The 26,692-nt window shown below is 42.8% G+C and overlaps 2 protein-coding genes across 4 annotated transcripts; one reads left to right on the forward strand and one right to left on the reverse strand.

Annotated features, from left to right (window-relative positions):
* Positions 1 to 1,228: 1,228 nt before the first annotated feature.
* On the reverse strand, positions 1,229 to 9,007 carry med4 (mediator complex subunit 4). Of its 3 annotated transcripts, none has more exons than XM_061793654.1 (7): positions 8,869 to 9,007; positions 8,673 to 8,739; positions 5,544 to 5,714; positions 3,165 to 3,222; positions 3,008 to 3,094; positions 1,621 to 1,752; positions 1,229 to 1,528 (listed from the first exon to the last, which is right to left on the reverse strand). In XM_061793654.1, exons 1-7 carry the CDS (start codon positions 8,943 to 8,945, stop codon positions 1,356 to 1,358), a joined length of 765 nt encoding a protein of 254 aa, XP_061649638.1. In that variant the 5' UTR covers positions 8,946 to 9,007; the 3' UTR covers positions 1,229 to 1,355. The 3 variants fall into 3 exon arrangements, with proteins under 3 accessions (XP_061649638.1, XP_061649637.1, XP_061649639.1); XM_061793653.1 differs by lacking the exons at positions 8,673 to 8,739; positions 8,869 to 9,007 and adding exons at positions 6,269 to 6,344; positions 8,415 to 8,664; XM_061793655.1 differs by lacking the exons at positions 8,673 to 8,739; positions 8,869 to 9,007 and adding an exon at positions 8,420 to 8,663.
* Positions 9,008 to 9,405: 398 nt separating this feature from the next.
* Positions 9,406 to 26,339, forward strand: LOC133487290 (GDP-Man:Man(3)GlcNAc(2)-PP-Dol alpha-1,2-mannosyltransferase-like). The gene is made up of 6 exons (XM_061793649.1): positions 9,406 to 9,666; positions 12,410 to 12,622; positions 13,617 to 13,819; positions 17,599 to 17,767; positions 22,159 to 22,766; positions 24,731 to 26,339. The coding sequence occupies exons 1-6, from the start codon at positions 9,611 to 9,613 to the stop codon at positions 25,012 to 25,014; spliced, it is 1,533 nt and encodes a 510-aa protein (XP_061649633.1). The 5' UTR covers positions 9,406 to 9,610; the 3' UTR covers positions 25,015 to 26,339.
* Positions 26,340 to 26,692: the final 353 nt, after the last annotated feature.

A 26,692-nucleotide genomic window follows, 5' to 3' on the forward strand; every position in this document is an offset into this window, starting at 1 on the left:
AAATGATAGTGCTTCTTCACAATGTCTTATAAAAGTTGTAACTACAACAACAATGTAAACTAACACTACACACGATCCAGAAAGTTACATCCACTCTCAACGACAGTATGTACCATGTACAATACGGAAACTCGGATATTTCCACTAGTGGTGTGCGATACTGCATATTTCGGTATCAATCCGACAACAATTAAATAATATTTTGTAATAATTAAGGGAGATGCATTATCCAATTGCTAAATTTTAATTTTCACGACCTTTTTCTTGTGAGTTTTGTTAAAAAAAATTCTTATTAAATAGTTGAAACTCAGGACAGAATTAGCACAAAGTTTATTGGTTAAGATAAAGCACTTATTATATTAAAAGCAATCAGAAAAAAATAGAACGGCAACAAAACAATTTTTCCCCATTCATTGTCATGTTTGGATTTTTCTCTTAAACTATTCCAGTAAATATATTACTTCAATCAACATTTCTATGGGGTTAATGTATTACATCAAGCTCTTAACATAAAGTATACTTTTTGAGTTGGCTGAGGTAACAAATTAACAGTTACACTTGGAAAATTAATTGCTGGTGGGTTGGCGGACCCGAGTGAGCAGCTTGCTTGCTTTGCGCTGCAAATTCATGTGACAGCGCAACATCAAAACATAACATGGGAAGAGGAGGAGCAAAGTGTGACCACTCTGCGCTGAGACGAAAACAGCGACTCTGGCATGGCCTGTTTATTGAAACCGAAGCAGTGAATACAGAGGCCTCGCCTGTGTGGAGTTTGCATGTTCTCCCCATTACTGCGTTGGTTTTCTCCGGGTACTCCGGTTTCCTCCCACATTCCCAAAAAACATGCATGGTAGGTTAATTGAAGAATATAAATTGCACATATGTGTGAATGTGAGTGCAAAGGGTTGCTTGTCTGTGTGCCCTGTGACTGGCTGGCGACCAGTTCAGGGTGTACCCCGCCCCGCCCAGATTCAACTGGGATAAGCTTCAGCACAGCTGCTACCCTAGTGAGGATAACAGAAAATGGATGAATGGATAAATTGAATTAAAAAGCACAAATCTTTCATTTTTACAAACTGCCCGATGATAGCTTGGATAGGCTCCAGCGCTCCCGCGACCCTTGTGAGGATAAGCGGCTCAGATAATGGATGGATGGATTGTAATTTCCCTTGTGGATGAACAAAGTATCTGTCTAATAACTGTACAAAATTGGAAACTACAGACAAAATACACGCATTTCTTCTCAAAATTATTTATTTACAAGCATAATTAAGAACATAACACACGCTCTCTCGCTCTCTCTCTCACACACACACACACACACACACACACACACACACACACACAGTCATCTTTCAGTCCGAGTCGCTGCTGCTGCTGGAGGAGTCAGTGGACATAGCCTCCACGTCGTCCTCATTCTCCTTGTTGTGTCCAGGGGGCTCCAGGCCGAAGTCATTGGCGTGGTGTGGCGGCAGCATGCCCACAGACAGCTCGGACGACTGCCAGGGGTAGTGCGGCGTCAACACGTCTGTGGAGGCACAGACACAGGGTGGGGTGTTTACAACGATTAACGGTGGTAAATGACAATAGAAGAACGGTTGGTTGGAGGGAATAGAGTACCTGGCAACCTCCCGGCAGCGAGGGCGTCACCAGGCAGGTGTCCATTGACTCCATTGGTGGGCAGGTTGGCCATGTGACCCAGTACGCCGCTACGCATCTCCAGGTCAGTGGGGTATGGCCGCCGTGGGTCACCTGAGTGAGTATTTTCAAGTGTGCTGTCAACCCCGTAACTGAGACTGCACTTTTTAATACGGTGCGCCTTATGGTCATGAGAATACGGTAGTTAAGAAACTTTTGTTCAAGCAAGTCTTCGTGCCCGTTCTTCTTCGTTGGTTTTCACCGCTTCTTCATTGGTTTTCGCCACTTTCTTCTTCGGGGTCGGCAGACTGTAGGCATCGAAACCGGGAACCAAAATTTTTTAAATTGTGCGATTGCGGGAGAATTGCCAATCGGTTCTCGATTCTCAATTCCCAATTCTAGTTCCCACAAAGTTAGGAGCATGGACTTGACCAAAACATTGGCTCCTTAGTTCCAGTGAAAGGAAAGCATACAAAAAGATTTTGAACAATTCATTGCCCCAAACTTTGTGGGAACAGTTTGGGGATGGCCCCTTCCTGTTCTAACATGGCTGTCCACCAATGCACAAAGTAAGGTCCATTAAGACATGGATGAGAGCGCTTGGTGTGGTTGAACTTGACTGGCCTGCACAGAGTCCTGACCTCAACCCAATAGAACACTTTTGGGATGAATTAGAGTTGAGACTGAGAGCAAGGCCTTCTTGTCCAACATTAGAGTGTAGAGTGTGACCATAAACACAATCCTAAACCTTAAAAGAGTTTCAGCTGTTATAGCCGTAAAGGGTGGTACGACGTCATATTAAACCCTACTGATTAAGAAGAGGAAGTCACTTCAGATCATGTGCAAGTCAAGGGAGGTGAGCGAATACTTTTGGCAATATAGTGTATATGGTTGGTTTGGCGTATAGTAACCATGACACAGTGTAGTTAAGTCATTTTAGTATTAAACAGTGCCTCAAATACAACAGACACTCAGCAAAATATGTTTATTCATACTAAAATAATGAAGGAATGACGAAAACAGCCAGCGTGGAGCCAGGAACGTAACATTTTAGGGACTTGAGATGCACCCATTGTATAACTGTGACCCGGAAATACGTATGTTCCATTTTCTGCTTCTATTGTGCCACACTGCCAGTAAACAGCAGCAGCCAATTCTGGAACTAACAGACTTTGGGAACTAACAGACTTTGTCAACAGCAGTTTAAGTGACAAATGGAAACTGTTTTTGGACACATTGTTCAGTACCGATGGTCTGTTTTACCCGATTATCCATTATATCGGGGTCCGTTTTATAGAGGTTCCACTGTACAGACAGAGTGGTCACCAGTCAATGAACAAACGGCAAGCTCTAGATTTCGCGTGCAAACCTGGGACCCAGTTGAGCGGCGCACACACGGCGTTACTGGCGCTGATCCTGTGGGCGTACTTGATGAGCTCCTCGGACGATATACTTCCTGCGGGGACGGCAGGCTGTCAGTCAATCAAATCCAACTATCAATTGGTCACATGGGCGTGTCGGCGCACCTTTCCTGGCTCGCTCGATGGACTTGAGCTTCTCCTTGGCCTGGTAAACGGCTGTCGCCTGACAACAAGAACAGAGGGAGACAAGTCACATAAAGACAGAACATTTCGGCTAACTCATGTAATTGCCATTGTGGCTTTCCGTATGCAGATAATTAGCCAGTTGCTGTCTCAGTTTCTGGGATCGCCACACATCTAATTAACTGATTGAGTTAAGCCAGGCAAATTAAGCGAGACACTAGTACTACGCATTACTTGTTTTTCTACTGTATTACTTGTTTATGAACAAATGCTGCCTAATTGCACAAACAGCAAATACTCTCTGTGACAACCCAAGCTAAACTTTGCTCCTCCCTGACAGACAAAGCTTGTTTCTCAGTTGAGAGGTATCACTTCAATATGCTTCCTTGGACCCATTAATTTACTATAGTTGTACCTTGACTTTGTTCTGTGACCAAGCTCGTAACAAATTTTCACATATAATCAAATTAATGTTATTAAAATGCCACTGATCCGTTTCAACACCCCCAAAACCACTAAGATTTTATTTGCTACATGTTTTAATGAGGAGACATGGTGGGCGACTGGTTAGCACATCTGCCTCACAGTTCTGAGGACTGAGGTTCAAATCCCAGCCCCGCCCGAGTGGAGTTTGCATGTTCTCCCCATGACTGCGTGGGTTTTCTCCGGGTACTACGGTTTCCTCCCACATCCCCAAAACATGCGTGGTGGGTTGATTGAAGACTCTAAATTGCCCGTAGGTGTGGATGTGAGTGTGAATGGTTGTTTGTTTATATATGCCCTGCGATTGGCTGGCGACCAGTTCAGGGTGTAACCCGCCTCTTGCCCGGAGATTGCTGGGATAGGCTCCAGCACGCCCGCAACCATAGTGAGGATAAGGAGCACAGGAAATGGATGGATGGATGCTTTAATGAACAAAAATAGCACAATATTGGAGATATAGACCAATATGTGTTTTTGTTTTTCAGCGCCGATAATGACTATTAGTAGTCAAGGAGGCCAACAACCAATATATGGAGACAATATTCATTTGCTGTACAAGGGAAAATATCAGTCACACTTTGGATAATACAAATTACAATTATTTATTTAAATAACTTTAAAGGTCCCATGCCATATTTTTTTGGGGAAATAATCTCTGATGTCCTTTTATCAGGTTTGCAAGATAATTTTGCTTGAAAATGCCCAGGATGTCCTTTTCCAAGCTATTCTAGTTGGTCTTTTACGCCTGGCATTTGAGACGGCCCGATTTCTCATTAACATACGATATGTAAATACAATTTGCTCTGAATGGATTGCTGTTATTCTTAAATATGGAATACAGATTTGCTCTGATTGGTCCGTGGCGACATCGCGGCCCCTTGTGGCGGCCAAGCGATCATAGCGATGTCATGGATCCTTTGATGTGGTGTCTTCACCAAGCGTTGGATTGTTGTTGGCTCACTAATAGGGAATGTGAGCTGAAAGCGAAGTTAGTCTCGCCCTCCGCTCCGAGCCATTTGAACATAACATTCATCGCTTCCGCACATTTTTGCATCAATGACCGCAAGTTTTGCCATATCATCCGCAGTTACATTATAAATTATATTGTTAAGTATTGTTGTAAAACACAACATGTATATTGAGTAGACTGTATTTGTATGGCTTGGCGGTGGCTGAGACCTGTTCACTTAAAACCTGTAAATGACGTGTTGCTGTTCAGGTGAGTTGGGTTGGTATGAAACTATACCACAACGACTGTGGTTTCAACCATTTAGGCCTTATGGTGTTTATTGCCTTTTGGATACAATTGACAACCCGCATAGATGCTAAACTTAAGTCATTTTGACCCATGTTATGCATAAAACAGTAGAAGAAAATGTATTTGAATAGCATGGGACCTTTAAGTAAACAGTATGTTTATTAAAATGATTTTCAGATTTGCAAAATGTTGAAGGTTTTGTTTTTATCTTAGACAACAGACATTTTAGTTTTAAAATTTTAACAAAAAGTACAGGAAGCACCCAGCATTAGCAACGTTTTAAAGTTAGATTAAAACAAACAAATAAATAGCTCTGCAGTTTTCTACAATAAAGTCTTCCAAAATTTCAATCTTACTGAAATGTTAATCTTTCACTAACCTTTGTTTTAAGTTCAAACAGAAGGTGCAGCGTCACCAGCATCTCTTGTAAAGTTCAGTGAAAAATGTAATAAATAGTTCCCTGAAGTTTCCCCATATTTAAATTGATTTTGTATCAGCCATCAGTTACAAAAAAAAAAGGCAGATGCGGATATGCGTAAAAATGCAGAATATTGGCGCTGATAATCGATCTAACCCTAAAAACATTGCTTGTTTGTACAGCTAAAAGCAGCGAGACGTACCAGGATGTGCTCTGCCTCCTTCAGCTGCTTCTGTAGCTGCTGGATGTCACTGTCTCGCTTCTCCACCTCCTTCTCCAGGTGCTGCATCTCCTGGTGCACCTTGCCCTGCTGCTGGCCGACCTCCATCAGGTCCTGGAACTCACGGTCACGCTGCACAAGCAGTTCCAGGATCTGAGAGAAACATACGCAACCGCGAGTGTTAGTCACACATTTACGAACTGAGTAGATTTAGTTTATTCAGTGAATCCTCACTAGTGAAAGGCGTCAGGGACCAAGCTTAACACAAATTGCAATTAATTGACCCCTTTTCCCCTAAAAAAGGTTATAATTGCCTGTATAAACTTGTTCGCTGCCAACCGTTTTCCAAGCAGAGTTCGCCATATTGCCAACAGAGCATTTTGACCAATCTTTCAAGGCCCACAGAATAATGGGTTATTTTACAATATAAGCACTGAAACCTACAGAAAAATTGGCAGACCCATCTTCTTTTACCAGAAAAGTTTTTTCATAGCTTTTTCCATTCTTTGGTAATCAGCAGTAAAACATGGGTTGGTTTCACCAAAAACACCGGTTTCTGACCATAAAGCATTTTGTAAAAAGAAACGTCAAGCAGAACAGTGACTTTGACCCTAATGTTCTTTGCTTGGTGTCACAAACTATAAAACAATAAAAAAAAAAACAAGTCTGAGAAAAGGTTTTTGATCACAAAATTATAATTTACTTACATATATACAACTAGGAAACGCACCATCTGTGAAAACTGCACTTGCTGTTAAGCAAACATGAAGACCAGAGAGCCGTCTATGGGAGAAAAGCAAACCATTTTGAAGCTGAGAGAGAAGAGCGGAAATCCATCACAGCTATTGCCCAAACATTGGGCGTTGCCAATACAACAATTTGCAATGTCCTGAAAAATAAATAAACTACTGGTGTACAGAGCAACAAGCATCGAACAGGTCGGCCAAGAGTATCAACAGCAGTTGATGACAAATATTCTGAGAGCTGTGAAGAAATAGCGATAGACAACAGTCTGTGACATCACTGCCAACCGCCACAGTGCACGGGTGAAGGTATCACAATCCACTGTTCGAAGACGACTTCGAAAGAAGAAATATACAGGCCATACCACAAGATGCCACCCACTCATCAGCAAAAAGAATCGGAAGGTCAAATTGGATTTTGCAAAGAAGTACAGAGATGAGCCACAAAGGTTTTAGAACAAAGTTTTATGGACTGATGAGACCAAGATTAACCTCTAATAAAGTGATGGAAAGGCCAAATTAAGGAGAAAGAAAGGCTCTGCTTATGATCCAAAACACACAAGCTCATCTGTGACGCATGGTGGAGGTAAGGTCATGGCTTGGGCTTGCATGGCTGTCATGACTAATCTTTATTGATGATGTAACTCATGATGGCAGAATGAATGAATTCTGAAGTCTACAAAACCATTTTGTCTGGCAACAAAAACATCTGCCTCACAGTTTCTGAGAGTTTGTGTGGAGTTTGCATGTTCTCCCCGTGTCTGCGTGGGTTTTCTCTGGGTACTCTGGTTTTCTCCCACATCTCAAAAACATGTGTGGTAGGTTGATTGAAGACTCTAAATTGCCCGTAGGTGTGAATGTGAATGATTGTTTGTTTATATGTGCCCTGTGATTGACTGGCGACCAGTTCAGGGTGTACCCCGTCTATCGCCCGAAGATAGCTATGATAGGCTCCGCCACCCCCACGACCCTAGTGAGGATAAGCGGTACAGAAAATGGATGGATGGATATTACAGAGAAATGCATTCAAACTAATCAGGAGAAGCTTCATCATGCAACAAGAAAATGACCCAAAAAACACTGCCAACACAACAGAGGACTTCATCAGGGGGACAAAGTGAAAGGTCTTAGACTGGCTGAGTCAATTACCGGACCTTAACCCAATAGAGTATGCATTTTACCTCTTTAAGAGGAGACTGAAGGGAGAAACCCCCAGAAACAAACAAGAACTGAAAGAGGCTGCAGTAAAGGCCTGGAAAAGCATTTCAAATAAAGAATGTAAAATGATTTGGAATGTAAATGAAAGTCTGGTGAAGTCAATGGGTTGCAGGCTTGATGCAGTTATTGCAAGTATGGGTTATGCCACCAAATATTATTCACTTTAAGTTAATTTAATAATGTATGTTCCAATACTTTTGTTCACTTGAAAAGTGCGTGGCTTCAAACAAAAGGTGCTGTCCTGAGCTGTTTCACAAATCTAGATGTAAATACAATGAAATAAATGCTGGAATTCAAAATTTTGTCTCATATTCATATTTTGATCTGAAACCCAAATCTCTTCAGTATACAACAAAAACAAAGGAATCGAACTTGCCGTTCCAAAACCTTTGGCGAGGACTGTACTTTATGAACATAATTCTTGGTAGCAGTAGAAATGTCTGCGGCACTGAGTCGATTAATAGTTAACTCCGTAAATATCCAACAAACTAGGATCCCAAAACAGTTATAAAAGTGTATATACACTAATATAATTTAAAACTAATCTTACAATATTACTTAAAAATTAATGGGAAAATTGGCCTGAAGTGTGTGTGTAAACTAAGCTAAGACTTTCTTCTAACTTCTTTTGCTCACAACCCAGGTTAAACTTAGCCCTTACCGAACATACAAAGCTCGTCTCTTCATTGAGACGTGTCACTTCAATATACTTCCTTGAAGCCAAAGTACTACTTTCCTATTAGACAAGGTTTGTGGCTTCGAAAAGAGCAAGAGACAAAAAAATAAAATAAATAAAACATTAAAAAAACACAAATTGGTGAATTTCTAAGTGAAATGTGAACAAGAAGAGGATTACTATTTTGCAACTGACTACTTTTTGTTGGACACTTACTGTACCTTACGTTGAGCAGCTAGCCGGTAACTTCCATCACTGCCAAATGTGATCCTGACCCTTCTCTGCCTCATTTTGAGAAGTTTACCAACCTGCTTTCTCCGGCGTCAACCCCACAAGGAGCAAAAAATGAAAAAATCGTAAGTAAGCGAGTTTGCAAATAGGCAGGGGTTTGACGATATCTAATGTTTCTCTTCACTTATGCCGCTCCACTGCCCGTGGATGCTTGCGGGTCGTGTGTGGAAGTGTGCCTGGTACCTGAGTGTCTTCACCGGGCTGTGGGAGTTTCTGACTCCGGGACAGAGCTAACATCTCGATGAGCTCCCTAGAAAGGAAAACAGGAGCCATAATGTCAGACAAGAGAACAGGAACTATCACTGAATGACGAGGTCAACAAAAATAGCCAACAAAAGATGTTTAAACATCAACAAAAAGTAATGGGATTTCACTTTACCGAGATAAAACCTCCAAATCGTCCAAAACACTTAAGAGCCGCTCTTTTGTTGACTTCACGGTCACAGTTGCCGCCATGATTGCTCCCGCCACTTCCGTACTAAATTGGAAACGGAAATTACGTAACGTCACTAAACCAGAAGTGGTGGCACGGAAACAACTTCAAACTCACTTTTTTATTATTACGTTACATTTTAAAGCGTATTTATTTCGTGTTATATCATTCTATTAATTGACCTAAATTTTCATTTTCATCCGTACGCTGCTTGTGTCGTTTTTCAATTCGAAGGCAACATCGCCTCCATTTGCCAAAACTGTAGCTGTTAGAACACATTTCGGAAACTCCAGAGAGCGAAATTGACCAACACACTGCCCCGTTTCTATAGCTATCACATTTATTTGTATCAAATATTACAATAAAAAAGAAGGAAAATAAATTAATAAACTCCACGTGTCAATGACGCAGTCGCAAACACGACGGGAGCCAATGAAGTGCCGATTTAGCGTGACGTCCATGTTGTGTTATCTCCTCGGAGTCCTACAGCCAGGCGGGGGTCTTTAGATGTTACATGTTCAGTTGTTACGAATACCCCATAATGTGGCATATTTGACGAGATAATACGATACACATAAATTTTAATTTGTATTCCATTTGTCTCAAATTATTCCCGGTGCCTCGGCTGTTTCCGTTAATCACGTGACGTAAACAGGTCTCGGCGGTCCGCAAAGTCTCAGCTGTCAAGATGGCGGAGCTCCACCATCATCACAATTTCTCGCTGTGCTTCTGTGATTTCGTGAGGTAAAATGTGTCTTTTTTCGAACACGTATACAATATTTAAAAACTTAAATACACACACACACACACACAAACAAACGATGCTGTTCGTGTAGCTTGCTTTCACAATCACTGACAGCCAAAAATTAAGTGAAAAATCTTGGTGCGATTCTCGTACCAGAATTATAGCTGCCCGAAAGCACTGACTAATTTAGTCTGCTTTTTCCAGAGGTGACAAAAGTACTCAAACTCGCTACTTCAGTAGAAGTACAGATACTTGTGTAAATAGGCTCATTGAAACACTGATTCAACTCCTGTATGTAATGGGGGGGGGGGGGAGAACAACTGAAATTAGAGGTGTCAGAATTGTCCAAATCCTCTGATTTCAGCCTCTCAACAGAAATTTTATCTGATTTCTGTAGTCTTTCATGAAAGCAGACTGTTTATCTTGTGTCTAATACAAAAAAAAAAACTTCGCAAACATCTGCTTTTACTTATAAAACAATGATCACCATTTTTGCTTACTTATGACTGATTTTTATTTTCCGACTGTACTCTTTCATTCATTGACTCCACGTCATAGCAGGCCAGGTCCCGCCTTTTAAAGCCACACACACTCAATGTCACAGATATAGTACCAATGTGACAAGGAGCTGCCATGTTTGTGGAATTTTGTAGAAAGAAAACATGTAATGAGCATTTCAAATGCCTCCAAACTCCTCCATAACAAATAAAATGACAAAAACACAGTTAATTACCAAAGTACATGACCGACAGTATTCTACTGCCTGCATTGCTCTTCTCACGAATATTTTTACATTTACACTATTTTAAGTCAAGTTCTTAAGGCAATAGTTGCTGTTTGAATCATCACGCTAAATCTGGTGTGTTGAGTTTGAGAACGCCGGCTTAACCCCTGTGAATTTCGGCCCGTACGAGTTTATTGGTGGATATTTTTAACTGAAACTTCAGAGAAGCAGTTCCCTAGACCCCTTAGCAGATGAAACGAAAGGGTCAAGCAGGGTTGGCACTGGGTCGTGAAACGTCTTAACCAATGTAGCTAAACAGTATAAAATCTCCTAGCCACACTTGTGTGTCGTTAGCCACGACATCACATGTGTTTATGTGGCCAAACCTTTAGCTACACAGTTTGTCTTCAACATTATTAACTAAACACAAGAAATAAATTATTCTATAGTATGACCAACACAACATTGGATATAGCCAACTTGTTGGCTAGGCCTAAATGTTATGATTAATTGACATGAAGAACAAATCTTTAATTTACTATTGAATTGTAAAAAGATCAACCTTTCATTACATCTTCTTTTGGGCTTCCCGGGCATAGATATTAACAATAGATAACCCAGCCTGGCTGATCGTCATGCCTAAGTGGCCACCAATTTGGGAAGGTCATCGTTACCATGAAGGCAACGGCGCGCGACTCTTGTTTACATTTAGACGAACAAAAAACAAAAGGCGGCATGGTGGTCGACTGGTTAGAGCGTCTGCCTCACAGTTCTGAGGACCGGGGTTCAATCCCCGCCTGTGTGGAGTTTGCATGTTCTCCCCGTGCCTGCGTGGGTTTTCTCCGGGCACTCCGGTTTCCTCCCACATCCCAAAAACACGCGTGGTAGTTTAATTGACAACTCTAAATTGCCCGTAGGTGTGAATGTGAGTACGAATGGTTGTTTGTTTGTATGTGCCCTGCGATTGGCTGGCAACCAGTTCAGGGTGTACCCCGCCTCCTGCCCGATGATAGCTGGGATAGGCTCCAGCACGCCCGTGACCCTAGTGAGGAGAAGCGGCTCAGAAAATGGATGGTTGGATGAAAAAACAACAGCTTTCATGTATTGTAGTATTTGTCTGGCACTGTGTGCCCAAACGTGGATATTTCAGCAGACGTATAATTTGAGAAAACACCGTGCAGTAAATTGCAATTTCTTTTTTTTTTTTTTTTTTTTTTTTTTAGACAGCAGCAGCTGGATGGCAGATTTGAAGCATTTTACGAAGAGGGGGACAAAACTAAACCATTAACACCATTCACACACGGCAGAATGATCGTGTTCACTTTCTTATCAGGAAAGGCTTTCGAGTTTTGAGGCAGGCAATTTTGATTCGCGAGTGTGGCGAATATGGGCAATATTCAGTTCACCACATGCTGTTTCTATTTGCCATTGGCGACATGGCGAACAGGCAGAGCAAACCCTGGTCGAGGAGATACAGTATGTTGACAAATCATGGAGTTGGACTGCTAACTTTTTATATGCAATATGACACACTCACACACACACGCACACAAAAAGGCAATTTTTTTCTAACACTAAAAACTCTTTTCTCCAGAACCCATCATCCGATTTTCAAAGTACTTAGTGAGTTGTACTCAGGTTGAAGTGGCCTGTCCAACCACACTCAGCATTTTTACATTTTTGGGAAAATCTTGTCACGTTGTTCATTATAGTGTGTAATGTGAGGATGGTGAACCCAAGTCTGTACCTCACATGGATACAGTATTTTGTATTGGTGTTGTTCTTCAGTAATACTAAATCATTTTTGAACTGATTAATCGATGGGATAATTGGTAGAATAATCAATTCTAAAACTAGTCAATAGCTGCAGCCCAATTATTTCTTTGCCTCTGTAAAGCACGATGAATTTTGCCTGGTGTATGAATGGTGCTATACGAATAATGCTTTGCAGTGAACCTCTACAGCAGCATTAGCAACCTGTTAGCTTCTGACAGCCCTCTTGTCTTCGACTCCCCCAGGCTGCTTTGGTCCTTGGTGGTCCCCTGCCTGGTCCTGAGCCTGCTGCTGACCCTGCTCCTGTTCCTGCTCCTGCTGGGGCTCCGCGCATGGCTGCAGAGCCGCCGGAGAGCCCAGGCAAGCGGCCCGGCGGTGGCTTTCTTCCACCCATACTGCAATGCCGGCGGAGGTGGGGAGCGCGTCCTCTGGTGTGCCCTCAGGGCCCTTATGCACCGGTACGAACCCCCATAAGACCATCATTGATAACCTCCATAGGCTGGGTAAGCCACAAAAGTTCATAGCTAAGGAGGCTGGCTGTTCACAGAGTGCTCTGTCCAAGCATATCAATGGACAGTCTAGTGGAAGGACAAAATGTGGCAGGAGAAGATGCACCAGCAAAAGAGATGACTGTGGGCTTCAGCGGATTATCAAACAGAGAAGATTCAAGAATCTAGCAGAGATCCAGAAAGAGTGGAAAGAGGCGGGACTCACAGATTAAAAAAGCACCACATTCAGACGCATCCGGGAGATAGGCTACAACTGTCGGGTTCTTTGGTTCAAGCCACTTCTTGAGGCGTCTGCCTCATAATGTTCATTTTACGATTTCATTTGATTGTTTACAATCAACCAATTGTTTAATGAGATGAATAAATACAAATAAATATTCAATTAATGTAGTAAAATTAAAATGGATGGATGGATGGATTTATAATAAATGAATTAAGTCATTTGATAAAATGAAAACAAGATATATTTAATTGAGTAAAGTGCGTACAATATATAATAGTTTATTTCATCTATATTTAAAACAAATATAAATTACAATAAATCAATTGACCAATTACTTAGTGTTAAATCATTCCAAAAAAATACCCCCCCCCAAAAAATAAATACATTTTAAGTCATCAATTTTAAACAAACAACTAAATAAATGCAACAATTAGCACAGGACTCTTGACAATGTAATTACTGGTTGGGCTGGATTACCTCTATGTGTGCTACGATGTATTTGAGGTAACTGGGGAAATTAGAAAACTGGCAATTCAGACCTCTGACGAAGAAAAATGATTCTCGAAGAGTGAATTCAGGACCAGCTGTCATATCTGTCGAACATGCCTTTGGTTAACATGCGACTGAAGCCCTTTAAGCTCTCAGGCTCCAAGTGGCATATTTTCTACTTTTCTTTTCTCAAATGCAACGTTTCCCCAACGTCTCATCTCCTCATCCCAGGTATCCCGACGTCTCCTTCGTGGTCTACACAGGCGACCAGGGAGTGACGAGTGCCCAGATTCTGGAGCGAGCCCGGCAGCGCTTCGACGTCAAGCTGCCCCGGCCCGTCACCTTTGTCTTCTTGCATCGCCGTGCCTTGGTGGAGGCCTCGTCCTACCCTCACTTCACCCTGCTTGGCCAGAGCGCCGGCTCCATGGTCCTAGGTAAGACAGAACCTTGAGATATGAGTGACCCAACTTACGCGTTTTTCGAGATGGGAGCTGTTGATTGGACAATTTTTTGCTTTGACCTGTGACTGGAGATAAGAGCGGGTGTATGGTGGCAGGTGACTCGACTCACTTCACAACAAGAAGGAATTTGGCAGATATACAGACAGTATTCAGTAGTGATGGGTTGATGAGGCCTCGCGAAGCGTTGCAACTAGGCCTGTCACGATAACAATTTTTCTAAAACGATATATTTTCCCAAAAACTATCACGATAAACGATCATGTTTTTTAATGCTTCTGTAATCATGAAATGAAATCATGAAAAGAAAGGCCCGCCCTTATTTTTATCATTTATTATATTTTATTTCTTGCTTTTAAATCATTATTGTTGTTGTTATTATTATCATTGTTGTTGTTGTTTTCTCCGGGTACTCCGGTTTCCTCCCACATCCCAAAAACATGCATGGTAGGTTAATTGAACACTCTAAATTGTCTGTAGGTGTGAATGTGGGTGTGAATGGTTATTTGTTTATATGTGCCTTGCGATTCACTGGCGACCAGTTCAGGGTGCACCCCGCCTCTCGCCAAGAGTCAGCTGGGATAGGCTCCATCACCCCCACGACCCTAGTGAGGATAAGCAGTATGGGAAATGGATGGATTTAATTGATTAAATTCATCAACTATATCTAAACATTTTCTCCACAAACCTTTCAAAACATGATGGCTCATAATGCATTTCAGCACTACCTGGTCCAATGCATGCTTTCTGAAAGCTTGATGTTAAAAAAGGAAATAGCCCAATTTAGCAAAATATATATTATTAATAAAGCGATGACTAGGAAGTTGTAAAATGTCTGTACACCTGTGTTTATTCTAAATGTATTTGTGACTTCTTTTCCATGACCGATCGCTTTGTGCGAGGAGGTGCTTTTATTTACTTAGGATGGTCAGTCGAGTCCCTTTGACAAATGCGCTTCATTATAAACACAGTTTGGCACGGCGTCATGCAGTGACAGGTACGAGCGATATAGCAGTAGGTGACTTTCTTAAAGTGATAACGTGCCCCGGCACCAGGTTTGGTCCTATGAGCTCGGTACATGAGTTGACGCATTGGTTTTGCCGGACCCATCTGTCACGTATGGGGAGTAACTAGACCCAAGAGCAGGGGGAGGCAGATGTAAAATGATGAACAGGTGGGTTGGCAGGCAGTGGCGCGGACAGGTGGATGTGGATCAGGAACACGGGGGAAAACACTGAGAACAAGGAGAGACAGAGGAGTCAAAAAAGGGAACGAGGAATAGAGTGGCTTACGTAAGGTAAATGGGCCGTGGTACCGCTGGAAGTAAGTTGGCGAGGATTTCCTGGAACAGGCAGGTTTATATACTGGTGGTGATGAGGCTGAATGGAGACAGGGGCTGAAAACAGAGAGGGGAGGGGAGCGATAAAGAGGACCCAAAGCGCCTTCCAGGCTCCTATAATGGAACTGCAGGGCAGTTTATGACACCATCACTAATATTTAGTAATTATTCTTCAAAAAGGAGGATTCAAGCTGATTATTGCCACTCTCAGCTGAAGGTTACTGTCAAACTAAACCTAAAACAAAGAGAATTACTCATTGTGTATTTAAAACAACGATATAGCCTGCGCTAATTTAATGATAACATACAATGGAAATCAGCATAGATACATGGGCTAGAAATTATCATCTATGTGGCTGTGATACAACACTTAAAGCAATGGATATCTGAACACAAACGGTCTAGCAACACATAAACAGAAAACAACAATACTCAGAGGCTGATTTTTTTATCCCCTACGAAGAACGACTAATAATACAGCTGTACTGAGAAGCCGAGAGAGGAGTTAGTCTCCAGTACAGTATATATGTATGTCCGTGTTATGCTGTTCCCAGGTGGCCAAGTTGTGGACACCAGAATGAGTAGCACAATGTGCATTGAAGGCGAAAGTGTGACAAAAGCTGTTTAATTATTTTTAATGCTATTTATTGATGTAATTACTATTTTTTTAAGTAGTATTACAGAGGGTTATTTTTCATTTATTAATTTTGATGGGGGAAGTTTATTTGAGATACTCGCGTTTTGTGTGGTCCCTTTTTTCTAAGGTCACTCAATATTGCTTTTTTTAAAAGCACTTATTTGTCGTAATATTGCTTTTCCATCTATCCATTCATTTCCGTACCACTTATCCTCACTAGGGTCGCGGCCGTGCTGGAGCCTATCCCAGCTGACTTTGAGTGAGAGGCAGGATACACCCTGAACTGGTCGCCAGCTAATTGCAGGGCACATATATTACTTTTATCTTTGGAAAACATATATTTTATTGCTGCAATATAACTTTTTAATTGAAATATAAACTCTCATGGGATTTAAGCTAAACGATAATTTTGTATCATATTTGGGCACTATAACATAATTTTGTCAACACAATTGTCTGACTTTGTGGCTAGTACTAAGAACGAATAATGAATAACAATTTTTGTTTTCAGTGGCGCCTGCGGGATCAAAGGTCATGGGCATCCATTATTGGTTTTTGGCCATGCCGCTTATGTACAGAGATTTCACCAGATTCTCTGAATCTTTTGATGATATTATGGACTGGGGATGATGAAATCCCTAAATTCCTTGGAATTGTACCTTGGAAAATGTTCTTACACTGTTGGACTATTTGCTCACGCAGTTATTCATAAAGTGGTGAACCTAACAGCCTTTTGGGGATTCTTCTTTTATACCCAATCATGAAATTTACCTGTTTCCAAATAAAAGGTTTACCTTTGGAATGTTCCAAACAGGGCGGCACGGTGACCGACTGGTTGGCGCATCTGCCTCACAGTTCTGAGGACCGGGGTTTAAATCCCGGCCCCACCCGTGTGGAGTTTACATGTTCTCCCCGTGCCTGCGTGTGTTTTCTCCGGGTACTCCGGTTTCTTCCCACATCCCAAAAACATGCGTGGTAGGTTGATTGAAGACTCTAAATTGCCCGTATGTGTGAATGAGAGTGCGAATGGTTGTTTGTTATATGTGCCCTGTGATTGACTGGCGACCAGTTCACGGTGTACCCCACCTCTCGCACGAAGATAGCTGGGATAGGCTCCAGCATGCCCACGACCTTAGTGAGGATAAGCGGTACAGAAAATGGATGGATGGATGGATGGATGGCTGTTCCAAACAGAAGTTTTTTTTAATCATTCCTCAACTTTCCCTGTCTTTTATTGGGCCTGTCCCAGCTTTTTTGGAACGTGTTATAGGCATCAAATTCAACATGATTGAATATTTGCAAAAAAGAATAACATTCATCAGTTTGAACATTAAATGTCTTGTCTTTGTAGTGTATTCAATTGAATATAGGTTGAAAATGATTTGCAAAACATTTTATTCTGCTTTTATTTACGTTTTACACAACGTCCCAACTTCATTGGAATTGGGGTTTGCATTTATCATTACAGTAACAAGGTTTTTCCTAGTTAAATTTTGGGCAAAGGCGGTGCCATTGTGATCAGTCACAGATGTGGGTTTAGTGCAGCCGGCTCTCTCACTGGCTAAGACAAACAGTTTTCCTGTGAATTATTTAGATGCATCTTAAATATTCTGTTAAAATAAAAATAAAAAATACCAGAACCTTCTTTACTATTAAACTAAACATAACAAAAGTGCATGCGTATACAGTTAAACAGACGATGTAGTCAACTAACAGGAGACTACTACCTTCGAAACTTTTTCTCTTGGTGGACATTTTGCACATGTGTGTGTGTGTCAGGCTGGGAGGCTCTTATGGCGTTTGTCCCCGACGTGTGCGTGGACTCAATGGGCTACGCCTTCACGCTGCCCATCTTTCGCTACCTGGGAGGCTGCCAGGTGGCCAGCTACGTCCACTATCCCACCGTCAGCACCGACATGTTGTCCGTAGTTTGGGAGAGGAACCCCAGGTAACGCGCGTCGCAGGTTATGATTGTTCATTCATGTACATGCCGATGGATGGAATGCATACATAATTCACTCTGTTTGTTTCCCCAAATCTAAAGGTCTGCCTATTTATATGCACACAAAATATAAACATCTGTCCATACACTTACAATATAGACATAATGTAAAGGTTTGTTTGTCCATTCACACACACACACACACACACATACACATTTGGAAGGGTCGTTTTCATATAATTTGATCAATAACGGAAAATAATTCTAAATTAGTAATTTTTTTCTGACGCCTTGGTTTTATATGGTTAAATGTCTCCCATGCGGAAAGAGCCATGCTTAAAGTTTTAAAGTTATTGATACTATTTTGGGCATTCTTAGTAAAGGCAATACTTATTGACAGAGCAAATGGTGATGGCCCACTATAGTACACTTCTTGCCTAATGGTACAGACAAAAGTGCATAACTGTAAAGACATATAGCTTCATAAAAATCATGTGAGTTGCACAATTTACGTGTTGTCCTTCAAACTCTGCTGATACAAGTGCATAAATTATCCTAACTACTCAAACCCATGACACTCTTGTCTTTATACAATTGTAATAATGCTAAAGATGTCATGGTTAGGTTATATGAAGGCGAGGAAGGCAAGGCAAAAACGTGGAGGACGTGCAGGGAAGCAGGGAGGCAAGGTAGAAGTCCCAAAAATTTAATTCCAAATCAAAGGCAAACAAGGGTCATGGCAAAAGCGAACTAAGTCCCAAAACTGATAATCAAAGTAACAAAGAAACACTTCCCTAAAACAGGAAACAATACATGACTACTGAAACTACAGGCGACAAAACTAACCACAACCCAAACCAAAACGCAGACCATGACAAAAGACATGCAATAGTTCCAACACGTTAAAAAATTCATCCAAATTCCTTAATATCCCAGAAAAAATATGATTTATTTTGTTGTCTGCAACTGTGTGAAAGCCAAATGGCTGCCTCATCCTGGCACTTCAGTTCACAGATCTCTCTGGTGTATTGCAGAAACATAATGAGGCTCTCGAGTGGCATTAACGGTAAAGACAGTGTCAAGAACGACCAAAGGCCAGTGAACGGACCACCACGCAAAAGTTGGAAACTGTTGCACAGTTGCACAAAATGGGACACCACCGAACAAAAAACTACGAAAGCAAAAGTGCCGACGCGAGAGTACAGAAACCTAGAATAGCAAAAAATCCTAACAAAAAGAGGTGGACTGAGCCACATTTGAAGGAAGGTCCTTAGTGGAACGAAAACAAAAACCTATCAATGCAAAAGTTCAAACCCAAAATCACGGAAGCATTTAAACACAAAACTATGATAAGCACTTCTGGAAAACTGAATATACTTTTACCAAACGGAAACACAAAATTACAGTAGTACTTACACAAAGCTTAAGTACCACTGGAAAGTGCGAGACAGGATACGACAGGAACAAAGCTAGGAAGCTTTCAGGAAATTCTGGTCCACCATCCGGCGTCTCAGGAGGGAGAAGCAGTGCACCATCAACATTGTGTATAGTGGGGATTGGGCACTGCTGAGCTCGGGATGTTGTGAGTCAGTGGGGAGAAAACTAAGGAAGACCTCCACAATTCTCACGACAAGCCTTCCCATAAGGAAGCATAGTCTGGGATCTCTGAGGCGGGCTCTCTTATCTTATAAAAGAGCTCCTCAGTGGCAAGGCCTCGGGGGTGGATGAGATTCGCACAAAGTTCGTAAAGCCTCTGGATGTTGGGGGGCTGTCCTCGTTGTCATGCCTCTGCAACATTGCATGGACATCGGGGACACTACCTCTGGATTAACAGATTGGGGTGGTGGTCCCCCTTTTTAAGAAGGCTTGAACAAGGCATTCGACCGTGTCCCTCTGAGAGTCCTGTAGGAGGTACTACGGGAGTATCGGGTACCAAACACCCTGATATGGATACCAGTGTCAGAGTGTTGTCCGACTGCCGGCAGTAAGCCGGATTCGTTTCCGGTGAGGGTTGGACTCCGCCAAGGCTGCCCTTTGTCATCGATTCTGTTTATGGACAGAATTTCTGGGCGTAGCCGAGGCGTAAAGGGGGTCTGGTTTGGTGGCCTCAGTATTGCGTCTCTGCTTTTGCAGATGATGTGCTTCTGTTGGCTTCATCAAGCTATGATCTCCAACTCTCACCGGAGCGGTTTTCAGCCGAGTGTGAAGCAGTTGGGATGAAAATCAGCACCTCCAAATCTGAGACCATGGTCCTCAGTCGGAAAAGAGTGATGGCCCTCTCCAGGTCGGAGTTGAGATCCTGCCCCAAGTGGAGGCGTTCAAGTATCTTGAGGTCTTGTTCACAAGTGAGGGAAGACTGGAAAGGGAGATCGACAAACAGATCGGTGCAGCGTCAGCAGTGATGCGGACTTTATATCAGTCTGTTGTGGTGAAGAAGGAACTAAGCCAAAAGGCGAACTGCTCAGTTTACCAGTTGATCTACGTTCCTAGCCTCACCTATGGTCGCAAGCTGTGGGTCGTGACTGAAAGAACAAGATCCAGAAATTAGTTTCCTCGGCAGGGTGTCCAGGCTCTCCCTTAGAGAGAGGGTTGAGAAGCTCAGTCATCCGGGAAGGGCTCAGAGTCGAGCCGCTGCTCCTTCGGATTGAGAGGAGCCGGATGAGGTGGCTCAGGCATCTAATTAGGATGCCTCCTGGACGCCTCCCTGTTGAGGTGCATGTCGCTCTGTGTGGAGACCCCGAGGACAACCCAGGACACGCTGGAGAGACTATGTCTCCCGGCTGGCCTGGGAACGCCTCGGGGTGCCCCCGGAAGAGCTGGACAAAGTGGCTGGGGAGAGGGAAGTCTGGCCTTCCCCGCTAAAGCTACTGCCCCCGCGACCTGACCTCAGATAAGCGTAAGAAAATGGATGGATGGACTGTGGCACCATAGAGACAATATTACATCCCTTCTTTTTTTCCTTTCGGCTTGTCCCGTTAGGGGTCGCCACAGCGTGTCATCCTTTTCCATGTAAGCCTATCTCCTGCATCCTCCTTTCTAACACCAACTGCCCTCATGTCTTCCCCACTACATTCATCGACCTCTTTGGTCTTCCTCTAGCTCTCTTGCCTGGCAGCTCCATCCTCATCACTCTTCTACCAATATACTCACTATCTCCCCTCTGGACATGTCCAAACCATCAAACTCTGCTCTCTCTAACTTTGTCTCCAAAGCATCTAACCTTGGCTGTCGCTCTGATGAGCTAATTTCATATCCTATCCAACCTCCTCACTCTGAGAGAGACCCTCAACATCTGCATTTCCGCCACCTCCAGCACTATAAACTTTGTCCTTCATCCTAACAGAGACTTCTGTCACACAACACACCTGACACCTTCCGCCACCTGTTCCAACCTGCATGGACTCGTTTTTTCACTTCCTTACCACACTCACCATTGCTCTGGACTGTTGACCCCAAGTATTTAAAGTCCTCCATCCTTGCTCTCTCTTCTCCCTGTAGCCTCACTCTTCCCCCACCACCCCTCCCATTCATGCACATTCTGTCTTACTTCGACTAATCTTCATTCCTCACCTTTCTAACTGTTTCTCCACCTGCTCCCTGCTTTCACTGCAGATCACAATGTCATCCGCAAACATCATAGTCCACAGGGATTCCAGTCTAACGTCATCTGTTAGCCTATCCATCACCACTGCAAACAGGAAGGGGCTCAGGGCTGATCCCCTGATGCAGTCCCAACTCCACAATATTACATCCCAAATACTAGAAAAAGTTGTTTTGGCAAAATATGTGCCCTTAAGCAATAGGAGAAAAATCTTATATACCCCAAAATATAATTAGCATCTTCAGAAAACATGCTGCAAATCACACAGCTTAATTTTGGACAACTAGTGGTAAAGAAATTTTGGCATTTAAAGTTTGAAAAATGTTACTTTTGAATCCATCCATCCATTTTCTTTTATTTCTTATTCTCACTAGGGTCGTAGGATGCTGGAGCCTATCCCAGCTATCTTCGGGCGGGAGGCGGGGTACCCCCTGAACCGGTCGCCAGCCAATCACAGGGCACATAGAAACAAACAACTATTCGCACTCACATTCACACCAACGGGCAATTTAGAATACTCAATCAACCTCTCACGCATGTTTTTGGGATGTGGGAGGAAACCAGATTTTCAAAAAGAAATTCAGTGGGCAGTGTCTTTCCTGGTATTGATCAAATTATATAGAAATGACACATAAACATCAGTCTGTCCATTCATATACACACATTTTTGTAAAAACATATTTTTTTTCCATTCACATATACACTATTATGTAAATTTTTGGCTGCCCTTACACATCCACACATTACGTAAACGTGAGTTTGTCCACTCATACACCGTGTTGTCTCCGTGTGTCAGGTTCAACAACGTGGACTCGATCAGCAATAGTGTCATGCTGAGCGCGGTAAAGGTTTTGTACTACTGCGTGTTCGCCATCCTTTATGGGCTGGCAGGCTCCTGCAGCCACGTCATCCTGGTCAACTCCACGTGGACGCTGGGCCACATCCTAGCTCTGTGGCGCTGCCCGGCCCGCACCGCCGTGGTCTACCCACCCTGCAATGTAAAAGCCTTCCTGGACGCGCCACTGGGCCACCGGGACGATGAAGGTGACGAAGACTGGGAGGAGCTGGGAAGTGAGGAGGACGCGGGAAGGGACGGGAAGTGGCGCTCCATCGTGTCGGTGGCACAGTTCCGGCCGGAGAAGAACCACCCGTTGCAGATCCGAGCTTTTCGCAAGTTGCTGACCCGGAGGCCGGAGGATTCTTCTCTGCGGCTGGTTCTGATTGGCGGCTGCAGGGACCGCGAGGATGAGGAGAGAGTGGTCTCCCTGCAGCAACTCTGCCGGGACCTGGGCGTGGAGGACCGCGTCCACTTTAAGCTGAACCTGCCCTTCGTGGACCTGAAGAGGGAGCTGGTGGATGCAACCATTGGCCTGCACACCATGTGGAACGAACACTTTGGCATCGGTAAGCACCAGAAGAATAATTACCACTGGCATAAATCACAAAGTCAAAAAAAATAATTAAAAAAAACTGTCTCATGGGGTCAGACAGTTGAGGGGAAAAAAAGCATGTCCTTTTATAAAGTTATGGCTAGAAATAATGACACCCCAGGGGTTCCAATATTTTTGAGGACTACCATTCGCACGACTTTAGCTTTATAACGCCGTACAGAAAATATTTGCTGTGTCTGTGTCTTGTCATATAGGCATATAGGCAAAAGTACAGACGACAGTACTGATAAGTAATGCGTGGGTCTTTTTTTCCTACTGCCCAGTGCATAATAACCATAATAGTGTCATAGGTATATACAAGGAAATCCTCATCTCTTGTCTGCGCCACTGCACCGTGGTCGGCTGTGAGATTTAGTTCTCTTGCTGGCGGTTGAGGTCCCGATGGCCGTAGGAAAAATAGTTGGCACCTCAGCTGGTTTCAACCTCTCCCTAACTACACCTGTGAAACAAATGTCTTTCTCAAAACATGGCAGTTCAAAGTGATCAGCACAGAGTTTGGAATGCTTGCTAGGTCACCCATAGCTGACCACGTTTCTTCCCGTCCATTGACTTTGTCTATCCACTAGTCACGTATTCCTTTTTCACTTGGAAAGCCAAAGAAACTCTTGCCACTGCCTGAACCATTTTTACAATCAAATGCCACACAATAAACCATTGTGAAATCGCTAAATCAAACGACAACAAATATACAAGGACGGGAACAACGGCACGCAACAATAGTACACTGAATTAACAGGCTGTTTGGCTCGTGTTACGTCACAGCGCCGGATAGCGTCGAAGACCGGAAAGCGCTGGATGCAAAAAGCAGAAGGCGCATTCTCAATCATATTTATCGATTTAACTGCTGTATATCTGCTATATAATCACTTTGAAATGGCAGATGTGGTTTGTAAGGGTGTTCTGAAGAAGAAAAAAAAAACAATATTCCCATTCATCCATTTTCTTGACCGCTTATCCTCACGAAGGTTGCAGGCTGCTGGAGTTCATCCCAGCTATCTTCGGGCGGGAGACGGATTACACCCTGAACCGGTCGCCAGCCAATCACAGGGCACATAGAAACAAACAACCATTCGTACTCACATTAACAACTACGGGTTGTTTTTGGGATGTGGGAGGAAAACCGAAGTGCCCGGAGAAAACCCACACAGGCACGGGGAGAACATGCAAACTCCACACAGGCGGGGCCCGTATTTGAACCCCGTTCCCAGGAACTGTAAGGCAGATGTGCTAACCAGTTGCCCACCATGCCGGCCAATATACCCAATAACTTAATTTATGAAAATATAATAGTAATAACATTGTTAAATAGAATGTTGGAAAAAATCTGTTCGTACACTATAACCAAATAATTATGGTTCCTTCTGGTGTGAGTGACTTCGCCACTGAGGGTCAGTATAATACAACACCAAAGTCAAAACATGCCACTGCAATCTCAGTCACGCAAGGTATGGGGCATATAATTACTTTTATCTCTTCTTACGCTACTTATTTGTCCTAAGGACGACCACCTTGCATATTTAATATTAACACAAAAACCGTCCACAGCATCAACAAAATAGTTCACTGTACTCTCAGTCTCACAATGTACGGGCATACTGTCATCGTGCCTCTTGCTAGCTGGTAACGGAACCCACCAACTTGAAAAATAGAAATAGACACAGCGACTCGAAATAATACACATAGTAAAAAAATAATCCATTGCTTGAAGTTCAACTGCAGCGTATGTGCTAGATCACAGGTGTCAAACTGGAGGCCCGCCACGTCATTTTATGTGGCCCGCGAGAGTGTGCATTGACTTTGTGTTTATTGCTATCCATCCATCCATTTTCTGAGCAGCTTCTCCTCACTAGGGTCGCGGGCGTGCTGGAGCCTATCCTAGTTATTCAGGATAACCAAGCCTTCCCCCTTTTCATGCAGGCGTGGTGGAGTGCATGGCGGCCGGCACGGTGGTGCTGGCCCACAAGTCGGGCGGTCCCAAACTGGACATCGTGGTCCCGTATGAGGGCATGCGCACGGGCTTCCTGGCCGACAGCGAGGATGATTACGCTGCCGCCATGGACACCATCCTGACGCTGACGCCGGAGCAGCACGCGCAGATCCGACACAACGCTCGCCGCTCAGTGATGCGCTTCTCAGACCAGGAGTTTCAGGCCTCCTTCCTGGCCGCGTGCGACTCACTGATGAGCCCGCTGGAGCGGTGATTCAGGGAAAAGATTATGTCGTGATGCCAAAGAAAAGGACATAGGATCAGTGGACGGGCAATAGAAATCAGCATGACAATAAGAAAAAAATCCACAGAGTGGAAAAAAAAATGTCCATGGTCACATACATGCATGTGTAATGTATGGGTCATATGATTGATGCAGTTGCTCCTTTTACCAGTTTACAACCTCTGTCCCTAAAACAATAGAAATAAACACAAGGACTAGAACAATTAAAATCAAATCATCCCAAAAAGAATCCACTGCGCATAGGGCACATGTAGTGTACGTGTTGTATGATTATGTGATCACTCATTTTGCTAGTTGTTAATGACACCCACCACCTTCCACAATAGAAATAAACATGAGGGCTGGAAATACTCCACATAGTAAAATATTCTCCACTGTATACTCGTTTCAGCAATTTAAGTGTCATACTTGCTGCGATCGCTCCTCTTGCCAATTATTCATGATAAAACCACCCCTGGCACAATGGAAATAAACGCAACAACTAGAGCTAATCCACAGAGTGAAAAATAAAATGTCCATAGCATACTTGGTCACGTATAGGCACATGCAATGTAAGTGTCCTATGATTTTGCAATCGCTCCTCTTGCCAATTATTCATCATAACCACCACCACCGGCACAATCGAAATAAACAATGACTTGAGATAATCCACATTGTCAAGAACAAGTCCATGGCACACGCCATGTACGTGACATAAGATTAAAGGGATCACTACTCTCCCCACATATTCACAATAATCATTACCATAAACAATAGAAACAATCATGACATCTTAAAATAATCCACATATTTAAAAGGAAAGTCCATGGTCCGCACATAGTGCACTTGACTGTGCAGTTTAAGTGCCATATGATAGTTGCAATTGCTCCTTTCGCTGGTTATTCATGACAACTGCCACCACCTTGCACAATAGAAATAAACACAACAACGGAAAATAATTCACACAGTCAAAAGCCTAATTGCCCCAACCACCATTTTGGACATTGATTTATTTATTTTTCTGGGACGTCTGACATCCCACATTGAATATATTAATTATGGCGTCATAATAATATTAATATCATTCCTTTTATGGGTTTCTATGGGTTTTTTTCTCGCAGGATGTTACTTAAACGTGAGCGCCAAATCTTTGATATTGTCTCTGAGGATAAAGATTCTGTACAGTCACTTAGATTGAAAAGAATGAAAAGGTTTTTACATTGTCAACAATCGAGCTGCTAGAATACTGATACATGCTGTTACTTTATAGTGTAGCAAGTACACGTACTACGAAGGAATAAAGATGATACATTCAACATCTTGGTAGTTTTCAATACTTGACTGTGATGACGCAATACTGTGTCATAAGAGATGGTGTTACAACTCGCTTCAATATTAATACTTGACACTGGTGTATTGAGACCATGAGAGATAGCGATACTATATTTTGCAATATCGGTATTTGACATTGATGTGTCAATAGTCTACAATAAGAGATTGTGATACATTGCAATATAAGTTTTTGTATACATAGCAATATTATTTTACACTAATGTCCTGTAAAATACTTTACCAAGAGAGATTGGTACAGTGTACGAACTATACTACATGTTGTGATATTGATGTTTGACACTGGAATCTCAAAACTGTCATGAGAGATAGTGTTACA

The sequence above is a fragment of the Phyllopteryx taeniolatus genome, chromosome 12, assembly GCF_024500385.1.
Source record: "Phyllopteryx taeniolatus isolate TA_2022b chromosome 12, UOR_Ptae_1.2, whole genome shotgun sequence".
Lineage (NCBI taxonomy): Eukaryota > Metazoa > Chordata > Actinopteri > Syngnathiformes > Syngnathidae > Phyllopteryx > Phyllopteryx taeniolatus.